This window comes from Nannobrachium achirus (assembly GCF_963921795.1).
Source record: "Nannobrachium achirus genome assembly, chromosome: 6".
Taxonomy (NCBI): Eukaryota; Metazoa; Chordata; class Actinopteri; order Myctophiformes; family Myctophidae; genus Nannobrachium; species Nannobrachium achirus.
Window position 1 is genome coordinate 19,150,870 of NC_137815.1, and position 23,309 is coordinate 19,174,178.

Sequence of the window (23,309 nt, forward strand, 5' to 3'; positions counted from 1 at the left end):
CATTGACTCAATTATTCAGGTAGATTTGGTAGCATTTTAATGACTCTGTAATGACACTGTAGGAAATGTAAACAAATTAACCTTCCTTGTGTACTGTATGTTAATATGGTGAAGCTGTGAACATAGACTGTAGGCTGTGAACAAACAATAACATGACCGGTATGGAATTTCAAGTGATAATGGACGTTAATTGAAATGTCACTCACAGTCTCTCTGTATCCACCAGCTCTTTGGCAATGTAAAAGGCTCTCGACCGGCCATCAGGCTGCAAACAATAAAATGACAGTATTCACTCGAGGTGCATCTAGATATGAAATCAATGGTTCTCAATGTTGGTCCCAATAGACCCTTACGGTTCTGTAACTATGAGGGTGTACTGTATAAATGGACCCGTAGGAGTCCATTTGGACCATGAAATGAAAAGTATAGACCTGTCGCTTTAGATTTGAACCACTTTAACCATTATGTGCTTTAACTATAAAAAAAATAGCAGACCTACAAGCTCGCAGTGCGGCACAGAGCTTGTAGATCTGGAATTTTTGAAAAATCGCGAACAAGTCCATTTTTGACCCGATTCTATAAATGTCTTCTAAATCCTTCTTCTAAATCAGTGGTTCTCAAAAGTTTTAATGTCAAGTACCCCCCCCCCCCCCAAATGACATGTATTTGGCCGCGGACCCCCATCTCAAAATATGTTGTTCCAGGGACCCCACCAGAAGCAAATGTTTGAGTTAAAAATGAAATGGAACGTTTTTTTCTTCTTTTTTCAAGTCAAGGAACAAGACAACAACTCTAATTAGTTTTTGTATTATTTATGGTTATTTATTATTTAATTTGAGTTATTACGTCGCACAGTTAATATGAAAACCTCCACCGGCTGTCTGTCAGACAGTCAGGCCGGCTTTACACAGCCACTGAAATCTAGCCTGAATCAGATCTGAGTCACTTCAAAAGTGGAATCCGATTTTTTTTAAATAGTCTAAATCCAAACATGTCACATTCAGGTCACATGAAATCCGATTTTGAAAAACCACATCCAGAGGTAGTTTCAAATCCGATCCATATCGGATCTGAGGACATCTGACACAGTCTGAAAGCAGCAACCACATCCACCCCATTGAGTTATATGCAGGTCACATACAAGCCACTTCAAACTGGCCAAGCGTCACCGTGCGCGGCTGTAAATTACATCATTACAGAGCGCGAGTATTTACTATTTGATTACAGCGCATTGAGCACATGAGAAAAACAAAAGAGAAGAGAGAAAACACGTGAGCTAAACAGTGAAAACGAGAGAGAAGAGCGAAACACAAGAGTAAAGAAAAGAAGAGAGAAAAACAATATTAACGTGTGTTTACTATGGTCTATTATGTCGCATTTCCTGAACGTAATCAGAACGTAATCAACCAGCGTCGCCGTAGTGACGTAACGCCATGACGCCTACGTCGTTACCACGGTAACCAAAGCATGCATGTCGCCGCAGAGCAGCTTTGGGCTAACACTGTCTGAATGCACAGATCAGATCTGTGTCACTTGCAAATGCTGTGTGAAAACTCTGGCCAAAAGATCAGATTTGAAACCAAATCGGATTTGGGCTGGATTGGACTGCAGTGTAAAGCCGGCCTCAGTCAGTCTGTCCGTCACGTCACACTTTTGGCACTACTCTAAGGCAAACCACAACCTCCGCCCCTGATTTCTCACATGCCCCTCTTCTAGCACCACCATGAGGTTTCTTTTTGCAGTGTGTATACATGCGACCTGACGGTCGCTTATCTCCCGATTAGGGAGTCTTACTGGTGGTTTACCAGTAAGGTGGTCGCATGACAGGCTTGTGTGTGTGTGTGTGTGTGTGTGTGTGTGTGTGTGTGTGTGTGTGTGTGTGTGTGTGTGTGTGTGTGTGTGTGTGTGTGTGTGTGTGTGTGTGTGTGTGAGAGTGCTGTCATTTTGTTTTGTTACTGTTGGTAGTCATGGCAGCCAGTTCCCACCTGATGTCATGTGGGAGTTCAGACAGCTCCAGACCATGCTGGATGACTGCTAGCTTGCATAACGTCTTCAGGCTAGGATTTAAGTCCAGGATGTACAGGTCACCAGAAGTGTGAGGATATTTGTATCCTCCATGGATGATAACACAATCTCCCACAATGCAACAGATACTCCCATCCATCCTACTGGGGTATTTTTCCTTGATCTCAACATGCCTCCAGGAAAAGGCCTCCGGACTGAATTTCCACAGCTCTCCATTGTAGGCAAAGGCTGAATAACATAAATGTCCTGGGAGAAGGTGTCCAGAAGGCTTGTTCAGCCAGCACTTAGTCTCTGTGTCAAAAACTGTGACCTGGTTGCTTACGTGGCCTGCCCTGCCCCAAAATACAAACATCTTTGTCGCGATGATGGTGGCAGAGTGACCTGCTTCTGAAAAAGGTGGTGGAGTTCCTTTGGTGTTGATTAAAGACCAGACCATTATGCTGGTGTCCAACTTGAACATGTCATTAGTCCATCCAGTCCGCAGTGTGAATCCTCCATACACATACATGACCTTCTCCAGGACGCAGGCTGAGTGGCTTATCCTTGCTCCTGGAATAATCCCAGAATTATTGGGTTTGAACCAGCTGTGGGTGTCGACATCAAAGGCATAAAGAACATTACAGTCATGACACCCTCCCCAGATGTAGACAACTCCTCCTACCAGCACAGCTGTGTGGCCCCAGCGCTCGGTGGGAACTTCAATGGGACTTTGTCCTCTTCCATTTGTCACCGGGGGCAACCTCCTCCAACGCAAAGACACTGTGTTGAAGATGTGCACTTCAAACCGATAGTAGCTGCGCAGCAGGTAGTAGTTGTATCCTCCAAATGAGTACAGCTTGTGTCCGACTACCACAGCAGCATGGTAGGAATTCTCAGGTCCTCCTTTCAGATGCACCGTCCAGTGAAACATCTCATACAGCAGCACCACGTGAATCAGAGCAACACATTTACATATGTTGTTAAAGTACAGTTTAATTAGTTGGAATAGTTGTTGACTGACATTTTGTTTATTGGACGTTTACTTTTAAAGACCAGTACATTGGTTGTGATGACAATGCTGTGATGTCATTGCATGATAACATAGTATTTGGAATCTAGATCCATCCAGACTAGTACAGAGCCCTGGTGGATCCCAAAAACTGTCATGATTACACTCTCACACAATGTGAATAATATGCAGCGTTGAAGTGACTTAACACCTGAGGCAGATTATGTCTTCTAAATCCATTTCTGAAAAATGTATGTTGCTATATGAGTGGTGCTCAAACCAAAAATATATGGAATCTAAGTGGGCCAAAGCACACTCCTCTAAGTTTTGTGTAATAATTTGGTCTGGTGATTTTTGCGCAATCCTGGAGACAGACAGAGAGACAGACAGATAGGTGACCTTTATACTCCCGGTAAAATGTCATTAGGTCGAACACCCTTTGGATCGACCACCAAACTCTAACCCTAACCCTAAACCTAACCTCAGTAACAGGGACGCGGGTGATTATCTAACCTGCCGACGCTCGCGGGTGATTATCTAACCTGCTGACGCTGTTCGACCCAGCGGGAGTTTGACCGAGAACCGACATTCTGTCTTGGCCCTTTGTCAACAGAGGTAACCAGTAAGATGCCCTAAGGGCGAGAAGCTTAAGGGCGAGGTCGCACTGAAACAACAGGGACATACACAATATGTCCATATATGGGCATTCCCAGATATGGGCATAATATTGATGACATCAGGGATCTCCATATATGACGTGAGTCACACTTGCAAATGAATTCTTCTTGGCCATATATGGAGCGTGACATGACAATGTAAGACTTTTCTCCACAATATGGGCCATTATTACATTACTAGGGCGGCCCAGCGTCTAGTCGGTGACCTGGCCAACTCGGGAACGATGTAAATAGGGAATGAATGCCCCGCCCTTTAATGCAAACCCCATTATACCTGTTGTCATAGGACCCGTTTTGACCATCTGTTTGTCTGTATCTGTCTGTGTGTGTCCCTTTATGCCCGTATATGGAGATCTTTGTGATTCTGCGTCCATTTTATGCCCATATATGCCATATATGGAGATATATGTTTATCTGCGTCCATTTTATGCCCATATATGAGATCTCTGTCGCTTTTTGTTTGTTTCTTCTTTAACTTTTTCTCTGCCATTTTAAACATAGCTGTAGTAAGCAGCTGCCAAATTGTCCTTACCTTTTAACGTGGGCACGCGCACGCATCGTGCACAATCTGTGCGCGACTCATCTAGTAGACGTGTAGACTCGGTGACAAGCTTTCGAATACAAAAAACCCCATTGAAAAAGACATATCCGTTGCCACGCTGTATCTCTGCTTATCAGCCAGTGTTTACATGAAAAAGCATTGAAAAAAGCCAACTGTGCGCTATGGTAACACGTGGACACGTTCGCGCACAAAACGCACGATATGTGCGGGGATCATAATCCAGGCGTGTAGAGACTGGATCAAAGTTTCCAAACGCAAAAATCCGATTGAAAAACGAACGTTCCATCGCCCAGTAGCTTCCACTTCTGTTACACAGTAAACCAATGGAGGCGGGACTATGGCCCAGGCTCAGACTGGATACGGAAAGCTGGATCCGGTCCAGACCGGAAATGACCGGATACAGTTAGGGGGGCGGGCCTAAAGAGCCAGAATCAGCGAAAATCTGCGCTAATACTTTTAATCCTTTCATAATGATTAAAGCTAATTAAACTTTGCGGGCTCTACGGGCATGGCAGCGCGGTACAGCGGGAAATCTACGGTCTCTACGGGGATCGCGAGGTATGAGTTAAGCAGAATACGCAGCCTGCTTAAATCTGCATCATTCAAGTCATCCTCCCAGATCTTGTATTGTCTCCGCCAGGCCAAAAGGTATGGCAGAGATTGTGTTTTGCACCCTGCAACGTCTGTCCGTCCATCTGTGTGTGTGTGTGTGTGTGTGTGTGTGTGTGTGTGTGTGTGTGTGTGTGTGTGTGTGTGTGTGTGTGTGTGTGTGTGTGTGTGTGTCCATGAGTGTGTGTGTGTGTGTGTGTGTGTGTGTGTGTGTGTGTGTGTGTCCGTCCTTCTGTCTGTTACCAGCTAACAGTTGCTACATTTGTCAACAGAGGTAGAAATAGGACAATGTAAGACTTTTCTCCACAATATGGGCCATTATTATTAACCTTTATTACATTATGAGCGGCTACGTGTGGTTCTTAATTTAACACATTATTACATTATAACATAGAAAACTTATTACGTTATGCGCTCATTTTTTTATTACATTATGAGCTGTTTATTACATCATGAGTTTTTATTACATTTAAATTATTACATTATGAGCCGTTATTACATTATGAGTTGCTACAAATGAAAAAAAAAGAATAAGAGGGAGAAACCCAAAACTGCCCGTGATGCAATCTCAAAAAACACTGTAATTACCCTAACCCTAGAAACCATGGATTGACATCTAAACCTACTGCACGTATACAGTATGAAACAGAGCTGCTACCTTTAAATGCATTTTCATTTTTTTTTTCTTATACAATCTAAATTGTATTGAGAAAAAACAATGCTGACATTTTTTCTGAAAGCTTTATACCCTTTATAAAATATACATGTATTTTGTAAAATGACACAATGCGACATAGCTATGTTTACACAACGCTGTACCCCCTTCAACTGCATATATACTGTATGTTCCCCATTTTCAACTGTTTTTATTACATTTTTGACACTTGCTTTGGCAATGTAAACATATGTTTTCTCATGCCAATAAAGCTCCTTGAATTGAATTGAATTGAATTGAATTGAATTGAATTGAATTGAATTGAATCGAATCTTAACCCATTTAGGCCTAGGATTGTTGACTGCTTTAACAATTGAAAAATAGCAGATTTACAAGCTTGTAGATCTGCTCTTTTTGAAAAAGTCGTGAAAATGTGTGCAAATCTTATGTATTTTTAAAGCGAACGTTTGTAACTAAAATTTTGCTTCTGGGTGGTCCCTGGAACTAAATATTTTGAGATGGGGGTCCGTGGCCAAATACATATCATTTTGGGGGTCCTTCACATGAAAAGGTTTGAGAACCACTGACATAGTGGTCTCTCAAGAACAGACTAACTGAGCTCCAGTTAAGTGAAAAGGACCTTTTCTTTGACGATTGCTGACACAGAAACAGAAGGATTCAAAAGACACTTATAGAATCGGGTCAAAATTCGAATTTTCACCATTTTTCAAAAATAGCAGTTAAAGCATTCAATAATCCTATGCCCTAAATGGGTTCCCCACCTGTTTATCGTAAGTGTTCTCCAGCCCTGCCTCCTCTTCCTCGGAGGTCCGCCCCTGGTCTTCCTCTCCTGCAGACTCCTTCCCTGCCTCCGCGGCAGCGCTAGCGGCCACAGAGCACACTGTGTAGGCCTCTGTGTAGGCACTGAGGAGGACAAGGGCACGTCACGTTAGACCAGTGTTGATTTCGACGACTAAAACCATGACGAAAAATGTGTGCCGACTGTGTTTTTTTTCACTGACGAAAACTAACTAAAAACTAAGCTGTGGTGACTAAAACTAAGACTAAATATATTGACAATTTCGTCGACAAAATAAAAACTAGAAAATGTTAGGGAGGGACTAGTGGAGAAGAAAGTCATTTTATGTTTGGTTGCTCTCAGGTGTTGCTTGCTGAAAATAGCAGATCACAGCGCGACGCGTTGTGAGCTTGTAGATCTGCTATGTTCAGCATGCAACCAAGTGTAAAATCAGTCATTACGATGCCATCAAGGCCTGCCAAAATACATTTTAGTCGACTAAATCAACTGTAGATTTAGTCGACTAAAATCTCATGATATTTAGTCGACTAAAATTAGACTAAAACTAAAACTTTTCAGGAGACTAAATTATGACTAAAACTAAATGAGATTTTATTCAAAAGACTAAAACTAAAACTAAATCAAAATGTGCTGTCAAAAACAACACTTTCAATCTTCTGGCGTCCCCTTTCAAAAACAGGGTTGGGACGATTTCATGTCAAGATTACTGTGACCAAAGAAATTGTGGTATATTATCGCGGAAATCTAAATATACCCCCAACATCTATTATCCTGGTGTGGAACATCTGCCCAAAACATTTTTTTGGCAAAGAGATTTGGTAGAGAGTGAAAGAAAGACTGTATCGAGTATGTTATTTTCAGGTCTGTTTTACCAATTATAGAGAGTTTAAGTGGTACTGGATATATGCAGCTCCGCAAATACAAGTTGAAGTTTAAATCTCCACGACCACGATACCATTATTGCGAGTGTCTTTTATCACGATAAACGATAATAAACTGTTATCGTCCCATCCCTATTCAAAAATGTTCAATTTTTCAAAACACTGTCATACAACTAAGTGTAAAACAGGACTTCAGGGGTTAATAAAGTTTACTCGCACTTGTGAAGACAGACATACAGACAGACAGACAGACAGACAGACAGACAGACAGACAGACAGACAGACAGACAGACAGACAGACAGACAGACAGGCAGGCAGGCAGGCAGGCAGGCAGGCAGGCAGGCAGGCAGGCAGGCAGGCAGGCAGGCAGGCAGGCAGGCACGCACGCACACACACACACACACACACACACACACACACACACACACACACACACACACACACACACACACACACACACACACACACACACACACACACACACGCATGCACACAGAAATATAAACAGTACTACACGGTTTAGCCTGTAGTATAGTCCTGATGAATGCTAATACGGTTCAAGCAAGCACTGACTGAACATTAACGTTAAATTAAAAGCATCTGTTATGGAGAAGAGCAATGTAAATTTAAGAGTGATTCTACCGTCTACCAGCAAATCTATCTTCCAACACGTGGCCTTGCCCTTGTATTTCAGTTTTCATCAAGACATCATTTAAATTAAACCATTTGGTCCTAGAATTATTGAATGCTTTAACTATTGAAAAATAGCAGATATACAAGCTCACAGCGAGCTTGTAGATCTGCTAATTTTGAAAAATCATGAAAATGTGCTCAAATTTTTCTATATATATATTTTTCAAAGCAGACTTAATCTCTGCTTCTGGTTGGTCCCTGGAACAACATATTTGGGGGTCTGCGACCAAATAAATGTAATTTTGGGGTTCCTTGACATGAAAAAGTTTGAGAAACACTGATTTAGAGGAAGGATTTAGAAGTCGGGTCAAAGATCGAGTCAAAGATATTCAAAGACTTCCACACATTGTCATGATTTTTCAAAAATAGCAGATCTACAAGCTCGCAGCGCGGCACTGAGTGCCGCGCTGTGAGCTTGTATATCTGCTATTTTTCAATAGCTAAAGCATAAAATAATGGTTGAAGTGGTTAAAATCTAACGAGTTCCAGGTATTTGAGAGTTAATGGCTTGTAACGTGTGAAAACCTTGTTCTCTCTGTGGGCTTTTATCTAGGAGAGGGAAATCAGAGAGATGAGTCTCATTCTACCAATGAGACAGCATTTATGTTCCTAGGCTGCTGATATAATGCTATAATAATCAAACAAATGTAGTGTTAATGCATGCAAATAAAAGAACAAATAAAGGAAACAAACAAACTGCTTCTGTACAGTATGTACACTGTACACTACGGACATGCAGCAACAGTCCCCCAATCCAGGGACACGTTTGTGTCACATGCCAGCAGATTTTTTCATAAATCAATGCCCTACTTCATCAGACCAAAGTAGCAAAAATAACCAATGTACAATGTCAAAACACGTCACTGATCTGCTATTTTTGAATTTGAACCCTGAAAGTTACATTTTTGGACACAATAAGGTTTCTGACCAATACCAATGACATGCTAACGGTTGTAGCTCAGTGGGGTAGCAGTGCAGTCGTCATCTATGTTGTGATTTGGGAACAACCGGAGCGGTTGGCAAATCCAAACCGGCATGTTTCCATCCAGTTCCTGATGTTATGAGGCCCCACCCCACCTGTGTCTGATTGGCCTACCAACTTCCGTTTCTGTGTGACTCTCGGGAGCCTGCCCTCCTGCCCATAGAGCAGGGTTCACCAATTAGTTTTCCCCAAGGGCCGAATTATGTCTAGGGTACCAAGCCGAGGGCCACAACATTGCAGGGGGCGACGGTGGCGTTCCTGCTACTCCAGCGACAGTTCAGATATCGTCGTTGTCGGGTGAAAATGTCCAAAACCGTTCGTTTTGAATTTATAATTTTTAAAATTATTTAAACTAGTGAAAACAGCCGATTTACAAGCACACAACGCCTCGCGTGTGCTTGTAAATCTGCTGTTTTCACTACTTTTGTGCGACGGCCTTGTATGATTTGCGAAAGAATGTACAAATTTGGAGATACAAGATTTCCAGCCGACAACGACGATATATATAAGGACAATATAAGGTGCCAATGATGGACAGAAGTTATCAAGTATGTTGTCATTTTATCAACTGGCCCCTGGCCCTTTGCCATTTTTGTAATGTGGCCCACAGGTTCAGCTATTTGAGTATCCCTCGTATATAAGGCCTTGCTGTATGTTATGGTCAGGCCTCGCAGTCAGGACGCTTTCTCTGGACTTTCCTCTGCCACTATACCTGTGATGCGAGAGCCTGTGAATTTGAGCATTTGTGCAACAGTGACAAAGAAAGATGTGTTGTTATTTCATATACACATTTTTATGGTCTAATGCAGTGAGCAGAAACGCATCTACAAGCTCATAATATAACGCCTCATCATCTCTGCTAATCACTATGATGGCATTCAGGCAGTATAGAATTATATTTTAGGGCCCCCGAGATAAAATTCATGTGAAATGGGAGTCTGCATGGCCAAGAGCTTATACGAGAAAAGTAACAAATCGAATTGAAAATCTATCACTGAATGCCATGCCAGTATGATTGCCATGCTTTACTGCTAATGGATTTAGCTGCACATGATCAGCATATGCGTGCAGTTCAGACCTCAGTGTAACACATATTGGTCCTTCATGGGTCATTAATGGTAATGGGATCCAGTTTTATTTGGGATACCAGGGGGTCTTTGAACAACTTTCACCAGAATCTATGTTGAGTTTCCACCTTTTTTAGCCTTCAAAATAGTTCACTAGAACAGGGGTTTTCAAAGTGGGTGACGGCAGTCCAGGGGTGCCGCGAGATAATTTGATAATATTTGGAATTTATTTGGACACTTGAAAGAATATTTAGTATCATTTTAAACTTGAAGTACAAAGTTCTTTTCAGTCAGTTCTAACCAAAATGGCAATTATCTCAACGTTTTCCTCGCAACATAATCACTAAAATATCGTCACTGTCGGGCAGAAACCTCGTATCTCCAAGTTTCAAATGTGTACGTCTTTTGGTAAAGCAAAGCCCTGCTTCATCATACAAGACTGTCGCACAAAACTAGTAAAAACAGCCGATCTACAAGCACACAACGCCTCGCGATGCGAGGCGTTGTGTGCTTGTAGATCTGCTGTTTTCACTAGTTTAGTACATTTTATAGATGATAAATACAAAACAAACGGTTTTGGACGTACAAGGTTTCCACCCGACAACGACGATATGCTATAAGTATAAGGTGCTGGGAGTGAAAATTATAATGTAGGGGTGCCTCGGATTAAAAAAATATTTATGGGGTGCCCTGAGACAAAAAACGTTTGGGAACCCCAGCACTAAGATAAACTCCTTATAGCTTTCAGGCCATTCCAGCTTTTGGCTTTCAGGCACGGCTATTGAATCATGGCCACTGCCACTCTTCTTTTTGGTGTGATGTCTTTTGAAGCCCAAAGGATATATAGAGAGTGATAAATTACAAAGAAAGATAAGAAAGAAAGATATTGTTTTCTCTCTTTTTTCCCTAGGCTTTCTAGTGAGCCAATTTGTTCAGATGATACCACTGAAGCAGAGATGTGTCCTCTTATTGTGTCTTGCGGGCGGCAGGGGGAAACATGCCACGAGCAACCACTGGCAGTCTAGAAGATATTGCTTCACTATATTCTCAAATAAAATATGCATCGATGTATAGAATGATGCTCCTTCTGCCATGAAAAAGTCAACTGAGAATGTAATAAAAGGAATATTATTATAGCGGTGGATTATAATATAAGACTAATTATGATATTAGCCCAAGTCCAGAAAACGAATACAGTGGCCAGGGGGTATTCCCCACTGTCTGAGTGGTGTTTTGGTTCCCCACACATAGGAGACCAAACCGAAGTGGTATACTATGTACTATAAAGGTTAGTGGAGCAGAGACAAACGACACCACAGCCGAACAGTACTGTACTGCAGGGGTCTTCAACGTTTTCAGGCCGAGGACCCCTTAGTTGAGAGAGAGATGAAGCAGGGACCCCCACAACCTTTTCATAGTTTCATTGTTTGACAGCACAATCGTCAGTGTATTTTGGATTCATGTCAATTTGTGTTTTCAGATATTTGACCACTTGAACCGTCAATACTTAATAAACTTGACCTTTCACTCTGTACTTAGTCTGCTCTTTTTCCCCTCTACACCAAAGCTCTTTGCCAAAAATAGCTGATCTAAGCTCACAACGCCTCGCAGCGTGAGGCGTTGTGAGCTTGTAGATCGGCTATTTTTGGCTAAAGTTCTCTGAATATGGATGCATAAACGCACTTGAAGACACTAAGGAACAACACTTAAACACACAAGAAGCTGCAACAGCCTTCTTCTAAAACAGGGTTCCCCAATAGGTGGCCCACGGGCCATTTGCGGCCCGCGGGGGGCTACTGTCTGGCCCACACCAACCCCAGTAATAATGGTGGTATAAGAGCAGCAACAACACTAGTATATCGTCGTTGTCGGGTGGAAATCTCGTATCTCCAAATGTGTACGTTCTTTCGCCAATCATACAAGGCCGTCGCACAAAAGTAGTGAAAACAGCAGATCTACATGCACACAACGCCTCGCACCGCGAGGCATTGTGTGCTTGTAGATCGGCTGTTTTCACTAGTTTAAATCATTTTTAAAATGATAAATGCAAAACGAATGGTTTTGGACATACAAGATTTTCACCCGACAGCAACAATATCTGAACTGTCGCTGGAGTAGCGGGAACGCAGCCGTCGCCCCCTGCAATTTTGTGGCCCTCGGCTTGGTACCCTAGACATAATTCGGGCCCTTGGGGAAAACTAATTGGGGAACCCTGTTCTAAAATATGAGTAAAAAAAGAGGATCTCTGCTGATGAATCAATGAGACAGCCCTACTTCAAGAGTCTTTTATCCTGCGTAACAGCTCTCACTCAGGCTGTCACCTGTACGTCAACCAAGGTCCAACTCACTCTCATCACCTGCAGGCACATACAATCACACAGATACCCAATATGCCATAACCAAACCTGTTGCAACCTCAAAGAACCTGTTAGCCTAAATTCTATCAAAGCACAACAACAGCAAATATTGCCCAAATCCTGTCATATCTCTGCAAACATGAAGAACATTTAACATGGCATCCCGGTATTTTGTCATGGCATGTCATCATTATAAGAGAAAAACGTATTAGCCGATCTACAAGTTTACAATGTGATGCGTTGTGAGCTTGTAGCTCAGCTATTTTCACTGTATAACACTGAGAGAGAGGCTATAGATGCTAGTCTGTTTCATATGTTCGTGTTCTGTTAAACATTTACTGAAAATCGACATGCCGGTTAATCATATTGATCAATGTGAAATTATGATTAACATGATTCAAATAAAAATCATTATTTAATTATCATATTCATATAGGCTAGTTTTTACACAGAACAGTATTTCAGAGTTTTTTGGCCTAAAACCAGCGAAATGGCGAACATGCTCACAGAGACAGCCTGGTTGTAAACAACTGCTGACTAGAGTACAAACCAACACTATGATTGTATCTCAGCACTCCACTTCTCTCTGATTGGCTAAAGGGAAGAGCAATGACTCCAAAATGCTCCGACTATTAATCATCCTGAGAGGTGCGTATGATAGGGGCCGTGTCTGTGTGTGTGTGTGTGTGTGTGTGCGTGCGTGCGTGCGTGCGTGCGTGCGTGCGTGTGTGTGCGTGAGCAGCGATCCAGGGGGGATGGGCTCACGTTATATGCACGGTATGGGAGATCACAGAGAAGGTATACGACACACTCACATCAGTTACAGTAACATTCAAATGAACACTCCAGTCTAGATTATACTGGTCACTTTAAGAAAGGGGAGAGAAAAATTACTTAGGCTGCCCACACAGCATACCTGAGTGTTATCATTTCCGATTCAATTCAATACAATGTATTGAATCGGAATGTACTGAGTTATTGCACACACACACACACACACGCGCACACACACACACACACACACACACACACACACGCACACATGCACACATGCACACAAACACACACTCCTAACATCTGGTCCCTGGGAGCCTAATATATCGTCACTGTCGGGCAGAAACCTCGTATCTCCAAGTTTCACATTTGTACGTTTTTTCACAAAGCAAAGCCCTGCTTCATCAGACAAGGCCGTCGCACAAAAGTAGTGAAAACAGCAGATCTACAAGCACACAACGCCTCGCGGTGCGAGGCGTTGTGTTTTCACTAGTTTAGTTCATTTTATTTAATGATAAAAACAAACGGTTTTGGACATACAAGGTTTCCACCCGACAACGACAATATGTTTGAGTACAATACAATAAGGAAGGTATACTGTATTTCACTCTGCTTACACCCTGCCCGCTCATAACACTAACACACACACACGCACCACACACACACGCACACACACGCACACCACAACCCATGTGTGGTGTGGTCACCGCAGCAAGGGACCGTCCATAATAAATAGCCGTAAATCCTCTGCCCCGTGGGCATAGTATACACACACCCAGTGGCCAAACAGTAATAAAAAAAGACTAGTGCTCAGTATAAAAGGTGGCAGGGATCACTAATATTACTGCTAGGAGCATCCATCTATGTCAGGAGGAGGTACTCTCACACGTTCTATCTTCCTTTCCTCTTCCCTCAAACACACATACAGCACACACACACACACACGCACGCACGCGCGCACGCACGCACGCACACGCACGCGTGCGCGCACACACACACACACACACACACACACACACACACACACACACACGGCAATGATAGTTTTAGGATGTTTAAAGTTTAAGGACTTCCAGCATTTAGAACAGTGACCAAATCTAACATTGGCCAAATTGTGACATTGTGAAAATAGCAGATCTACATGTACATCTACTCGTTAGGGTGGGAGGTCCCCAGTTAAAATACAGTATGATTAGTTTGGGGCGTCACTGCCTGAAAAAGATGAGATCTGCACTGATTTAGAAGAGTATTGTGTCCATACCTTTCGGGCTCCTCCTCGGTTTTGCTCTCGAACCCCGGGAAGCTGCTCATGTCCACATAACCGTCAGTCTCGTGGGCGGACGACAGCCCCCGGGTGGGGTGGTCAAAGAACTCAATGAAGGCCCCCTGCTGCACGGGCCTCTGGCGCGGCACCTGCACATTCTCGTAGTCGGAGCTGATGGCGGGGATGTTCTCGTAGTCCGAGAGGTTGGCGTTGGGGAAGGAGATCGAGCGGGGCTTCGTCAGCGGAAGAGGAGTGTAGGACAGGCGGTTCGAGCGGTCCTCGAACGACTCCACGCGACCAACGCCCCGATTGAGAAAGGCGACGGAGCCCCCTTTTCTCTTGCCGTCCTTGTAGAACAGGAAGACGGAGGGGCTCCCCGAGGCCGGCAGAGGCTTAGCAGAGGAACGGCCATCGAGCTGCGGAGAATCTCTGGCGGCGCTGCGTCTGTCCGAGGCCGCCAGCCTGCCGGGGGCGTGGTGGAGGCCGGGCTCAGACGGCGGCCTGCAGGAGGAAGAAGAAGCGTTGACGTCCACCACAGGTTTACTGCCCGTCTTCCTCCTGAACTTGAGCATCAGGAAGCGCTTGAAGGAGGACTTCTTCTTCTTGTTTTCCTCTTCCGTTTTCGTCTCGATGAGAAGGGACGGGGAGCTCTTGGTGATGGGCCTCTTGGTGATGTAGGCCAGCTCGAAGGGCGGAGGGATGTCCACCACCGACGTGGGCGTGGACAGCCCGCTGGACGGAAGCGGCGAGTGCTGGGAGAGGCTGCCGGAGGAGCTGATGACGTAGTCGTCGTCCCCTCGCTCCCGGCCCACGCCCACGCCCAGGGCCGTGTCCCGTCCCTCCATGGAGAAGGAGCGGGGGTACATGGACAAGCCCAGAGGCCTGGAGTAGCTCTTGCTCCTGGGCACGTTCAACAGAGGACTGCTGCTCATCGCCGGCCCCATCCGGTCGAATCCCCCCAAGCAGAACTTCTGAAAGTTGCCTCGGTCGTGCGGGCCCCGCTCGGTCACGTAATACGGCACTTTGCCCGACAGCGACCGGGAGCGCATCACCATGGCCCTCCTGTCGAACGGGAGGACGTTCTCGCCCTCGGAGTCGTGCCCCGCCTCCTCGTAGACGTGCTCGTCGGCGCTGAGGTCCTGCTCCGTGTCCGTGGTGTCGTCGAGGAACGGCACGATGTGACCCTCCGGGTCCTCGTCGTCCCGGAAGACGTCCGAGTTGTTCGGGGAGAGCAGCCGGCTTTCTGACCGGGAATATGTCTCCCTGGGCACCGAGACAGAGACCAGCCTTAACCTCGACGACTGGGAGCTAGAATGAACCAACAAAGCCTCCGCCGTGTCATTTCCTACGTCCACGTAATCTTCAGAGGACATGCATTCTATCTGAGCATTGTCCACAGATTCCTCCTCACTAATGGCCTCATATTCACAGAGCGATGCTGGATTTCTGTTTGCCAGTGAATATCCACGCTCATTTTCAGGTAGTTCATAACATTTGTCATCTGTTGTTGGGCTCGACAGTGTCTCTATAATGTCCTCAGAAGAGATGTAATAAGGCTCAAGAGGAGGAGCAACCTCAAGGCAGGGATGTCCATCATCTGCGCTTAAGAGCATTTTTTTCTGCCCATGAATAATGGAAGATATATGCGCGTGCTGTTCATCTTTGACAGAGTACGTCTTTAAGCCTCTGGCTTTTTCCTTGCTTTCGTGGCTCACGCACATCACCTTCGGGGCATTGCAAGTGAAATCATCAGGTGATCTCTCTTCTGCCTCCTCCTCTCCCCCCAAGACCGATTCCTGCCTGGGGTTTTTATTCTGGCCGGGAACCACAACAGGTTCCTCCTCTGTGAGAGACTCGGCTGAGACAGCGGCCGTAGACTCTGCCTCCTCGTTCAGAGTCTCTCCCTTCTCTCTCGTCTCGCCGTCCTCCCGCCTTATAGGTGCTTGATCATAGGAGCAGCAGCCTGCCTCGTCCTCCTCGGCGCTGATGACAGAGAGGTCCCCGACTGAGAGGCCATCTGCGTCGGCCAGTGCCTCACCCGCGTCACAACTCTCAGCATCAGTGTCCACGGCCATCGTCTCCGTGGCACCGGCCGAGTCAGCGGTGAATCCAGCATCGCTGACCCCCATTGCTTCCAGAGAGTTCGCCTCCTCTGTCTCCTGAACTGAATAGTCTTGCAGTGGTACACTCACCTCCTCTTCTTCTTCCTCCTCCTGCTGCCATGAGCCAATCTGAAGGTGTCCTTGTCCTGAGCTGAGCCTGTAGATGCCAAATTGTAGCTCCACAGGTGACTTGGCGTGGATAATCTTGTTGAGAGAGTCCTCTGGTTCAGTCTCTTGATCCAGCTCCTCATCCGAGGGCAGTAAAGACCCATTAACGCACTCGTCCTGGGTGCTTAGATCCACAGGGTCCCGTCCATTAAAATCGTGTAAAACCTTGGGTTTGGGGGCTATAGGAGGTTTGGGACCCCTAGCTGCAGAGAAGGCTCTTGACATGAGAGGGGAAGGCAGCTTGAGGCTGGCGTGACAAATGAGTCTTGGCTTCGGTGCAAGAGGAGGCTTGGTGTAGTCTAAAAGAACAACAGGAAAAGGAAATTGTAAGATTGCAGTTTAAAATAACCTATGGATATTTTGTGCTATTGGATCTATCAAGCTCTGCAACTGTCTAAATATCGTCACTGTCGGGCAGAAACCTCATATCTCCAAGTTTCAAATGTATACGTTTTTTCGCAAAGTAAAGCCCTGCTTCATCAGACCAGGCCGTCGCACAAAAGTAGTGAAACCGCGAGGCGTTGTGAGCTTGTAGATCTGCTGTTTTCACTAGTTTAGTTGATTCTTTTAAATGATAAAAACGAACGGTTTTGGACATACAAGGTTTCCACCCGACAACGACGATATTCTGAGCTACTGTATACTGCCTGCCACAGATAAGCTTGCCTTGAATTTAGAGTATGATGTGCAATTAGGCCTACAGTATTAAGATAAACAATTGCGTTAAAAAAAATGCCATGATTAACAACATGTTAAAATGTAGGTGTTAGAATAATAATCCTAAATGCATATGTTGTAACAACACAATAATATGGTAAGCCTTTGCCTATATGACCGAAAGGGCTACTCTAACTTGTGCTTTTCTGGAGTCCCCAATTTCCACACATAAAATAGGATTATAGTACCTGGGAACTAACTAAGGATTTTTAACTGTGCACTCTTTGAGAAACACAACCTTCAACAATAAGGGTTTCCCTGACTCACTTCCTGTGATTCACTGGAGAGAAACCCTTTTTTAGACCAGTCTTTACCGATACAAAAGACAAGGACAAAAAAACAAAGGACGTGATTTGTAAAGTATGCATACATAAGATTTAATTAAATAGTAGGCCTACATGTATTAGTCCTGAATCAACTGACATCATCCAAGACAAGACCAATACTTCTTGGTTCAATAATTCATTATAGCCAGAGGACACACAATCACTTGACATGATCACGATTTAAAACTGGACGAATGAATAGAACTTTGGTTTCAGGATGCTTTTTGCATTAAATTAAGTGGGATTACACACACACACACACACACACACACACACACACACACACACACAGAGAGAGAGAGAGAGAGAGCGAGAGAGAGAGAGAGAGAGAGAGAGAGAGAGAGAGAGAGAGAGAGAGAGAGAGAGAGAGTAGCCTATAGACTACAAACACGCACGCATATTCTTTATAGAGCTTGCTGTCGCTGTGGCTTACTTGACTTTTGCCTCATTGCAATATCAATAATAAATCAATATGTAGTCCAATTCATTATCGTTCTGTCTGTCTTTCTTTGACTAGCAGAAACTAGGCTATCTGTTACTTTCTGTTAACTCTCAATTTAAAAAAATAGCTACCTAACATCAGCAACATGTCAAAATGTCTCACACCATTTCAAGTAGGCCTATAGGTTAAATCGTCTTCTTACCTGTAGTCATTTTAGAGTCGCAACCATGTCCAGCCTCACAGTTGTTCCCCCAAAAACTCTGATAGTTACACTGACGACCGATCTGCACTCTCCTCCCTGATTCCTCTTGTTAAATGAAGTAGTTCATCTGTAGCAGCAGCAGCAACACACAACACTTCGCTTCTTTCCTCTGTAGAATCCGTGCTCCTCCGCTGACAGCGTGTGTGCGTGTGTGGTACAGTATGGATGGAGGGTGCGACCAGGGGCGTCACAAGGGGGGGAATTAAACGTGGGACTGAGTTACTAGGGCCCAATAGGTGGAGGGGGCATTAATTATTTTATTCTTAGCTATTGAAAAAATAGCAGATATAATCATATACAAGCTCACGCTGCGAGCTTGTAGATTTGCTATTTTTGAAAAAACGTGAAAATGTGTGGAAATCTGTGATATTTAGACTATATATTATTATTTAAAGTTGTACTATGTAACTTTTTTTATAAAACAAATCTTAAAATTCTCCTAACTATTAAATCACAAAAGTTTTAGAAGATCCGCGCCGTGAATTTCAGCCTGTAAAGCCTTCTCTATATGTAAACTGAGATCCTTGCCGTGGACCGGATCTCGCGCGAAAATTGCGTCATCATACTACCGGCCAATCACAGCGAGGGTTATACAACTGCCGGCCAATCACAGCGCATCTTGAAGTGGGGTCGCTATGGCAGCCATATTTGTTGTCGCCCGTTTGTACCATCCCTTCTCTAGGTAATTTCGCCTACCAGGCAGGGTGAAGGAGTCCGTATCTCTGGAATTACTGAACGCACAGGAACAAGGGACCCCTTAAAAGATAGATCTCAGCGAGGTGGAGGCAGACGCGGGGGTCTGAAGGTACGAAAAACGGACGAAAGACGCGGACGCGACCGCGGTTTGCTATAGGGCTAATGACCACTAGTTGGGCAACTTACACAGTATGGCTTTAAGCGAACATTTGTAAATTTTGCTTCTGGGGGTCCCTGGAACTAAATATTTAGAGAAGGGGGTCCGTGGCCAAATACATATCATTTTGGGGGTCCTTCACATGAAAAAGTTTGAGCACCACTGACATAGAAACTTTATTTTTTTATTTTCTTTCAAAAAAAAACTTGAAATATTCAAAGACTTTTTTTTTCTGCTATTTTTTATCAAAAATAGCAGATCTACAAGCTTGAATAGTTAAAGCACAAAATAATGCGTAAATAATATGTTCCCAGTCTAAATGGGTTAAACCCATAAAGTATGGTTAAACAACCACCTCCCCCTATGAAGAACATTCATGGGGGGCCCACAGTGATCCTTGTACCCAGGGCCCATAATTTGGTGCGACACCCCTGGAGGGTGCGACTGCAGAGCAGAGCCGCTCCTCTGAGTTTCCTCATCGCTGGAGATGGAAACGCGCAGAGAAAAGTCTTCAGTGAGAGGAAAACCTGAGAGAAAACAGGGATAGGATTGGAAACAAGCCTATACAGCTTTGGGATCATGTCATGATTATAGCCTTGGACCAAGACTATCATAGATGTAGCCTATTTGATCGATTTCATAGACATTTGTCTTGATCAAATGTAGTCTTGACTCTTGATCCAATTGGCTATCATGATGATTCTATTTGTCTGTCATTCAATGTTATATGAGATACTTCAATGGTTTCCAGTGGAAATAAGCTTAGTCTTTTCATGGATCTCCTTTTAGTAGACCTTGTACCAGTGAACTGTACCGTCATGAAACTGTACCTTTTCCTATGCAACCTTCTAATAACGTCTTCAATCAATCAATCAATCAATCAAATGATAATTATCACCACCGGCTGATAGGCTATGTCATGTGATGTGGCTAACTTCAAAGTTCAAACACATATCTGAGGTTTGTGATCTTTTTGTAACGTTTATTAATATTTGGCAGCTATTGGTTTACACTACATGGATTTCGTTTAGCCCATGTTACACATATGTATTTATTTATGTTTAAGTTTGAGTTCGAAAGCCGTATTTTTCCTTATTGTCCTTGATAGCCTACTCTACTGATCTATCATGTTCTATTAATAGTAATTATTTATTATTTTACTTTCATATTTGCAATCTTGTAGCTTTTTGGAAAGTACAAATGTTCTGTTATTCTGTGGTGTACTTTATTTATTTATGTATTTATTTATTCACCTGATAGATAACAGTTACACTAGGACTGTGTAATTATGGTGGGTGCAGTGATAGGTTATCATAGGTAGGCTAATAGTTCTCACATATAATACACCTGATCCAGTTAATTGTTGAGCATCTGAAGGAGAATCAATTATCAACAGATAACTAGCCTGTTTAGGCCTAGAATTATTGAATGCTTTAACCATTGAAAAATAGCAGATATACAAGCTCACAGCGCGGCACCGGGTGCCGCACTGCGAGCTTGCAGATCTGCTATTTTTGAAAAAGTTGTGAAAATGTGTGCAAATCTTTGAATACCGGTATATGTATTTTCAAAGCGAACGTTTGTAACTCAAATTTTGCTTCTGGGTGGTCCCTGGAACGAAATATTTTGAGATGGGGGTCCGTGGCCTAATAAATATCATTTTGGGGGTCCTTCAAATGAAAAGGTTTGAGTACCACTGACATAGTAATCTCTCAAGAACAGACTAACTGAGCTACATTTAAGTGAAAAGGACCTTTTCTTTGACGATGGCTGGCCAGATTGCTTACATAAAAACATAGGTTTTTCAAAAAAAAATCTTAGAAGGATTCAAAAGACACTTATAGAATCGGGTCAAAATTCAAATTTTCACGATTTTTCAAAAATAGCAGATCTACAAGCTCGCAGCGCTGCACTCGGTGCCGCGCTGTGAGCTTGTATATCTGCTATTTTTCAATAGTTAAAGCATAAAATAATGATACACAATCCTAGGTCAGTAGTCCAACACTGTGAAACCTGACAGTAGGCCTACATCCAAGCCTTGTTTTCCTGCTCTCATCTGACAGCTGATTGGTGTATTAGCGGTCCCTTAAAACCTTTACATAACAGGAAATGGTTCTCCCCGTTTCCTGCACTACCCAACTTCACTTCCTTAGCAACTGATGGACATCGCAGCCGCGTTTAACCCGTTGGTGTGGCGGCGAGTTGTTCCTCAATGAATGAAGTGAAGTAATCCGGGTTTGTCTGAAGAGTCTTGGATGGTTGAAAAGACTCTCAAAAGAGGTCTCCTAGTTCAGTGGTTCTCAACCTGTGGGTCGGGACCCCCAGGGGGGTCCCCACATTATTTTGGGGGGTCCCCAGACATAATGTGCAACATTGTTTTCTCTCAACAGCAAACAAACCAACATAGTGTATAGAGGGTATCTGCACATTTCTAATGTTGACAATTTAAGGACTTTTTAACTCATTGACTGCCAAGGCCCGAGTTTCCCGAGTTATTACAGTAGTCCCAGGCTGCCAGAGCCCGAGTTTCCCGAGTTGGAAGCCATTTTGAAAAAAAAAATAAAAAAAAAAAATCAAAAATTTTTTTTATAAAAAAAATTCTAAAAATGCCTCAGATGTATTAGGCATGATCGCAATTGTGAAATTGCATGTGTAGCCCCATAACAAACAAACACATCTTTCAAAATGTCAAAAATGGCTGTTTTGTCTGACTTTGAAGGCTTGTAACTCATGAATGCCTGAACGGATTTCCAAGCGGATTTTTTTGTTTGAAAGCTGTTAAAAAGTACTACACATATGATGCATATATGGTGCATGGGCGTGCACGATCCGTGCACTAAAAATTGATCCGTGCACTAGAAATCTAGGATAGTGGCAGTCTGGTACTTGGGGGCCATCTTGAAATGGCATTCAATGAGTTTTTAATACCTCTAAAAAATGAAACATTATACATTAGTCAAATTGTCAAATATTAGAGGCAGTCATTGAAAAATAGACGATCTACATGCTCACAACGCCTCGCAACGCGAGGCGTTGCGAGGCGTACCACTGTCGTTGCGAGGCGAACCACTGTCCTAGTTGGCACTTTAGATCACTGACTTACAGCTATTTCAGCTGTCACATGGGGAAATAAACTTGACAAATTATGGGAATACTTTAATACTATTGCCAGTTTGTCTGTGGCATGACAAATGTACTGGCCTCATCCCTCCCGTCTCCCCATCTGTAAAACAGTGATTCCTTAACCCTTTTCATTTCATGGACCCACACAGTTTGAAGTGCTTTAGTCCACGGGGAAGAAAATTTAAAAGACAAACATATACAAATAAAGACAAGAAAATGCAACGGTCAGCAATGACACAAAATGCACACAATTACATATGATTAGCATATCAAAATGGATTAATAACATGGAAAGTCCAGTTAACTACACTCTCCGAACCTAGCTGAAAGCTTGTGCAGAATAGAGGTTTTGCTTTGCTTTAAAAAAAAAAGAAGAGTGTGTGAAAATGGACCCAATAAGCGTGTCAGTTTGGTTCCTATAACTACCGGTATCAATCATTTACCTGGGGGCCCCTTGGAACCCCCTCAAGGACCCCTGGGGGTCCCCGGACTCCGGGTTGAGAACCAGAGCTGTAAAAGACCAAGTTACATGTGGCTCAAAGTAGCGCATTCACGAATAGTGATTTTTAGTATTCGAATTATTCAACCTCAAAGTATTCGAATAGTCGAATATTCGACAGGACTGGCCAAACTGTCAAATATTAAGTAAGCAAGAGGCGAACATTGTGAAAATAGCCGATCTACATGCTCACAACGCCTCGCGTTGCGAGGCGTTGTGAGTATGTAGATCTGCTATTTTCACAATATTTATCTGTGGACCCGAGTCACATTAAACGTAATACCTACAATTCCAAGTGCTTGTCAGGGTGGGGGTCCCCAGTTCAAATATGTTTATTTTGGGGGTCACAGCCTAAAAAGGTTTGAGAACCCCTGGTATAGAGCATTAAGAAATGCATCCACCAGGGGCATTGATAACTCATTCTTATGACTTCCTAAGCTATAGACTATATATAGACTATAT

At 43.6% G+C, this 23,309-nt stretch overlaps 1 protein-coding gene across 2 annotated transcripts in view; it reads right to left on the bottom strand.

Annotated features, from left to right (window-relative positions):
* Nucleotides 1-18,393, bottom strand: part of fgd5b (FYVE, RhoGEF and PH domain containing 5b) — a 51,907-nt gene extending 33,514 nt beyond the window's left edge. For both annotated transcript variants that reach the window (XM_080727518.1, XM_080727517.1), the window contains exons 1-4: nt 18,313-18,393; nt 14,353-16,924; nt 6,299-6,440; nt 207-265 (exon numbers count right to left, since the gene is read on the bottom strand). In XM_080727518.1, coding sequence (XP_080583644.1) covers nt 207-265; nt 6,299-6,440; nt 14,353-16,924; nt 18,313-18,322 — 2,783 coding nt within the window. In that variant the 5' untranslated portion in view covers nt 18,323-18,393. The remainder of the gene's footprint in view (nt 1-206; nt 266-6,298; nt 6,441-14,352; nt 16,925-18,312) is intronic.
* Between the last annotated feature and the right edge of the window lie 4,916 nt (nt 18,394-23,309).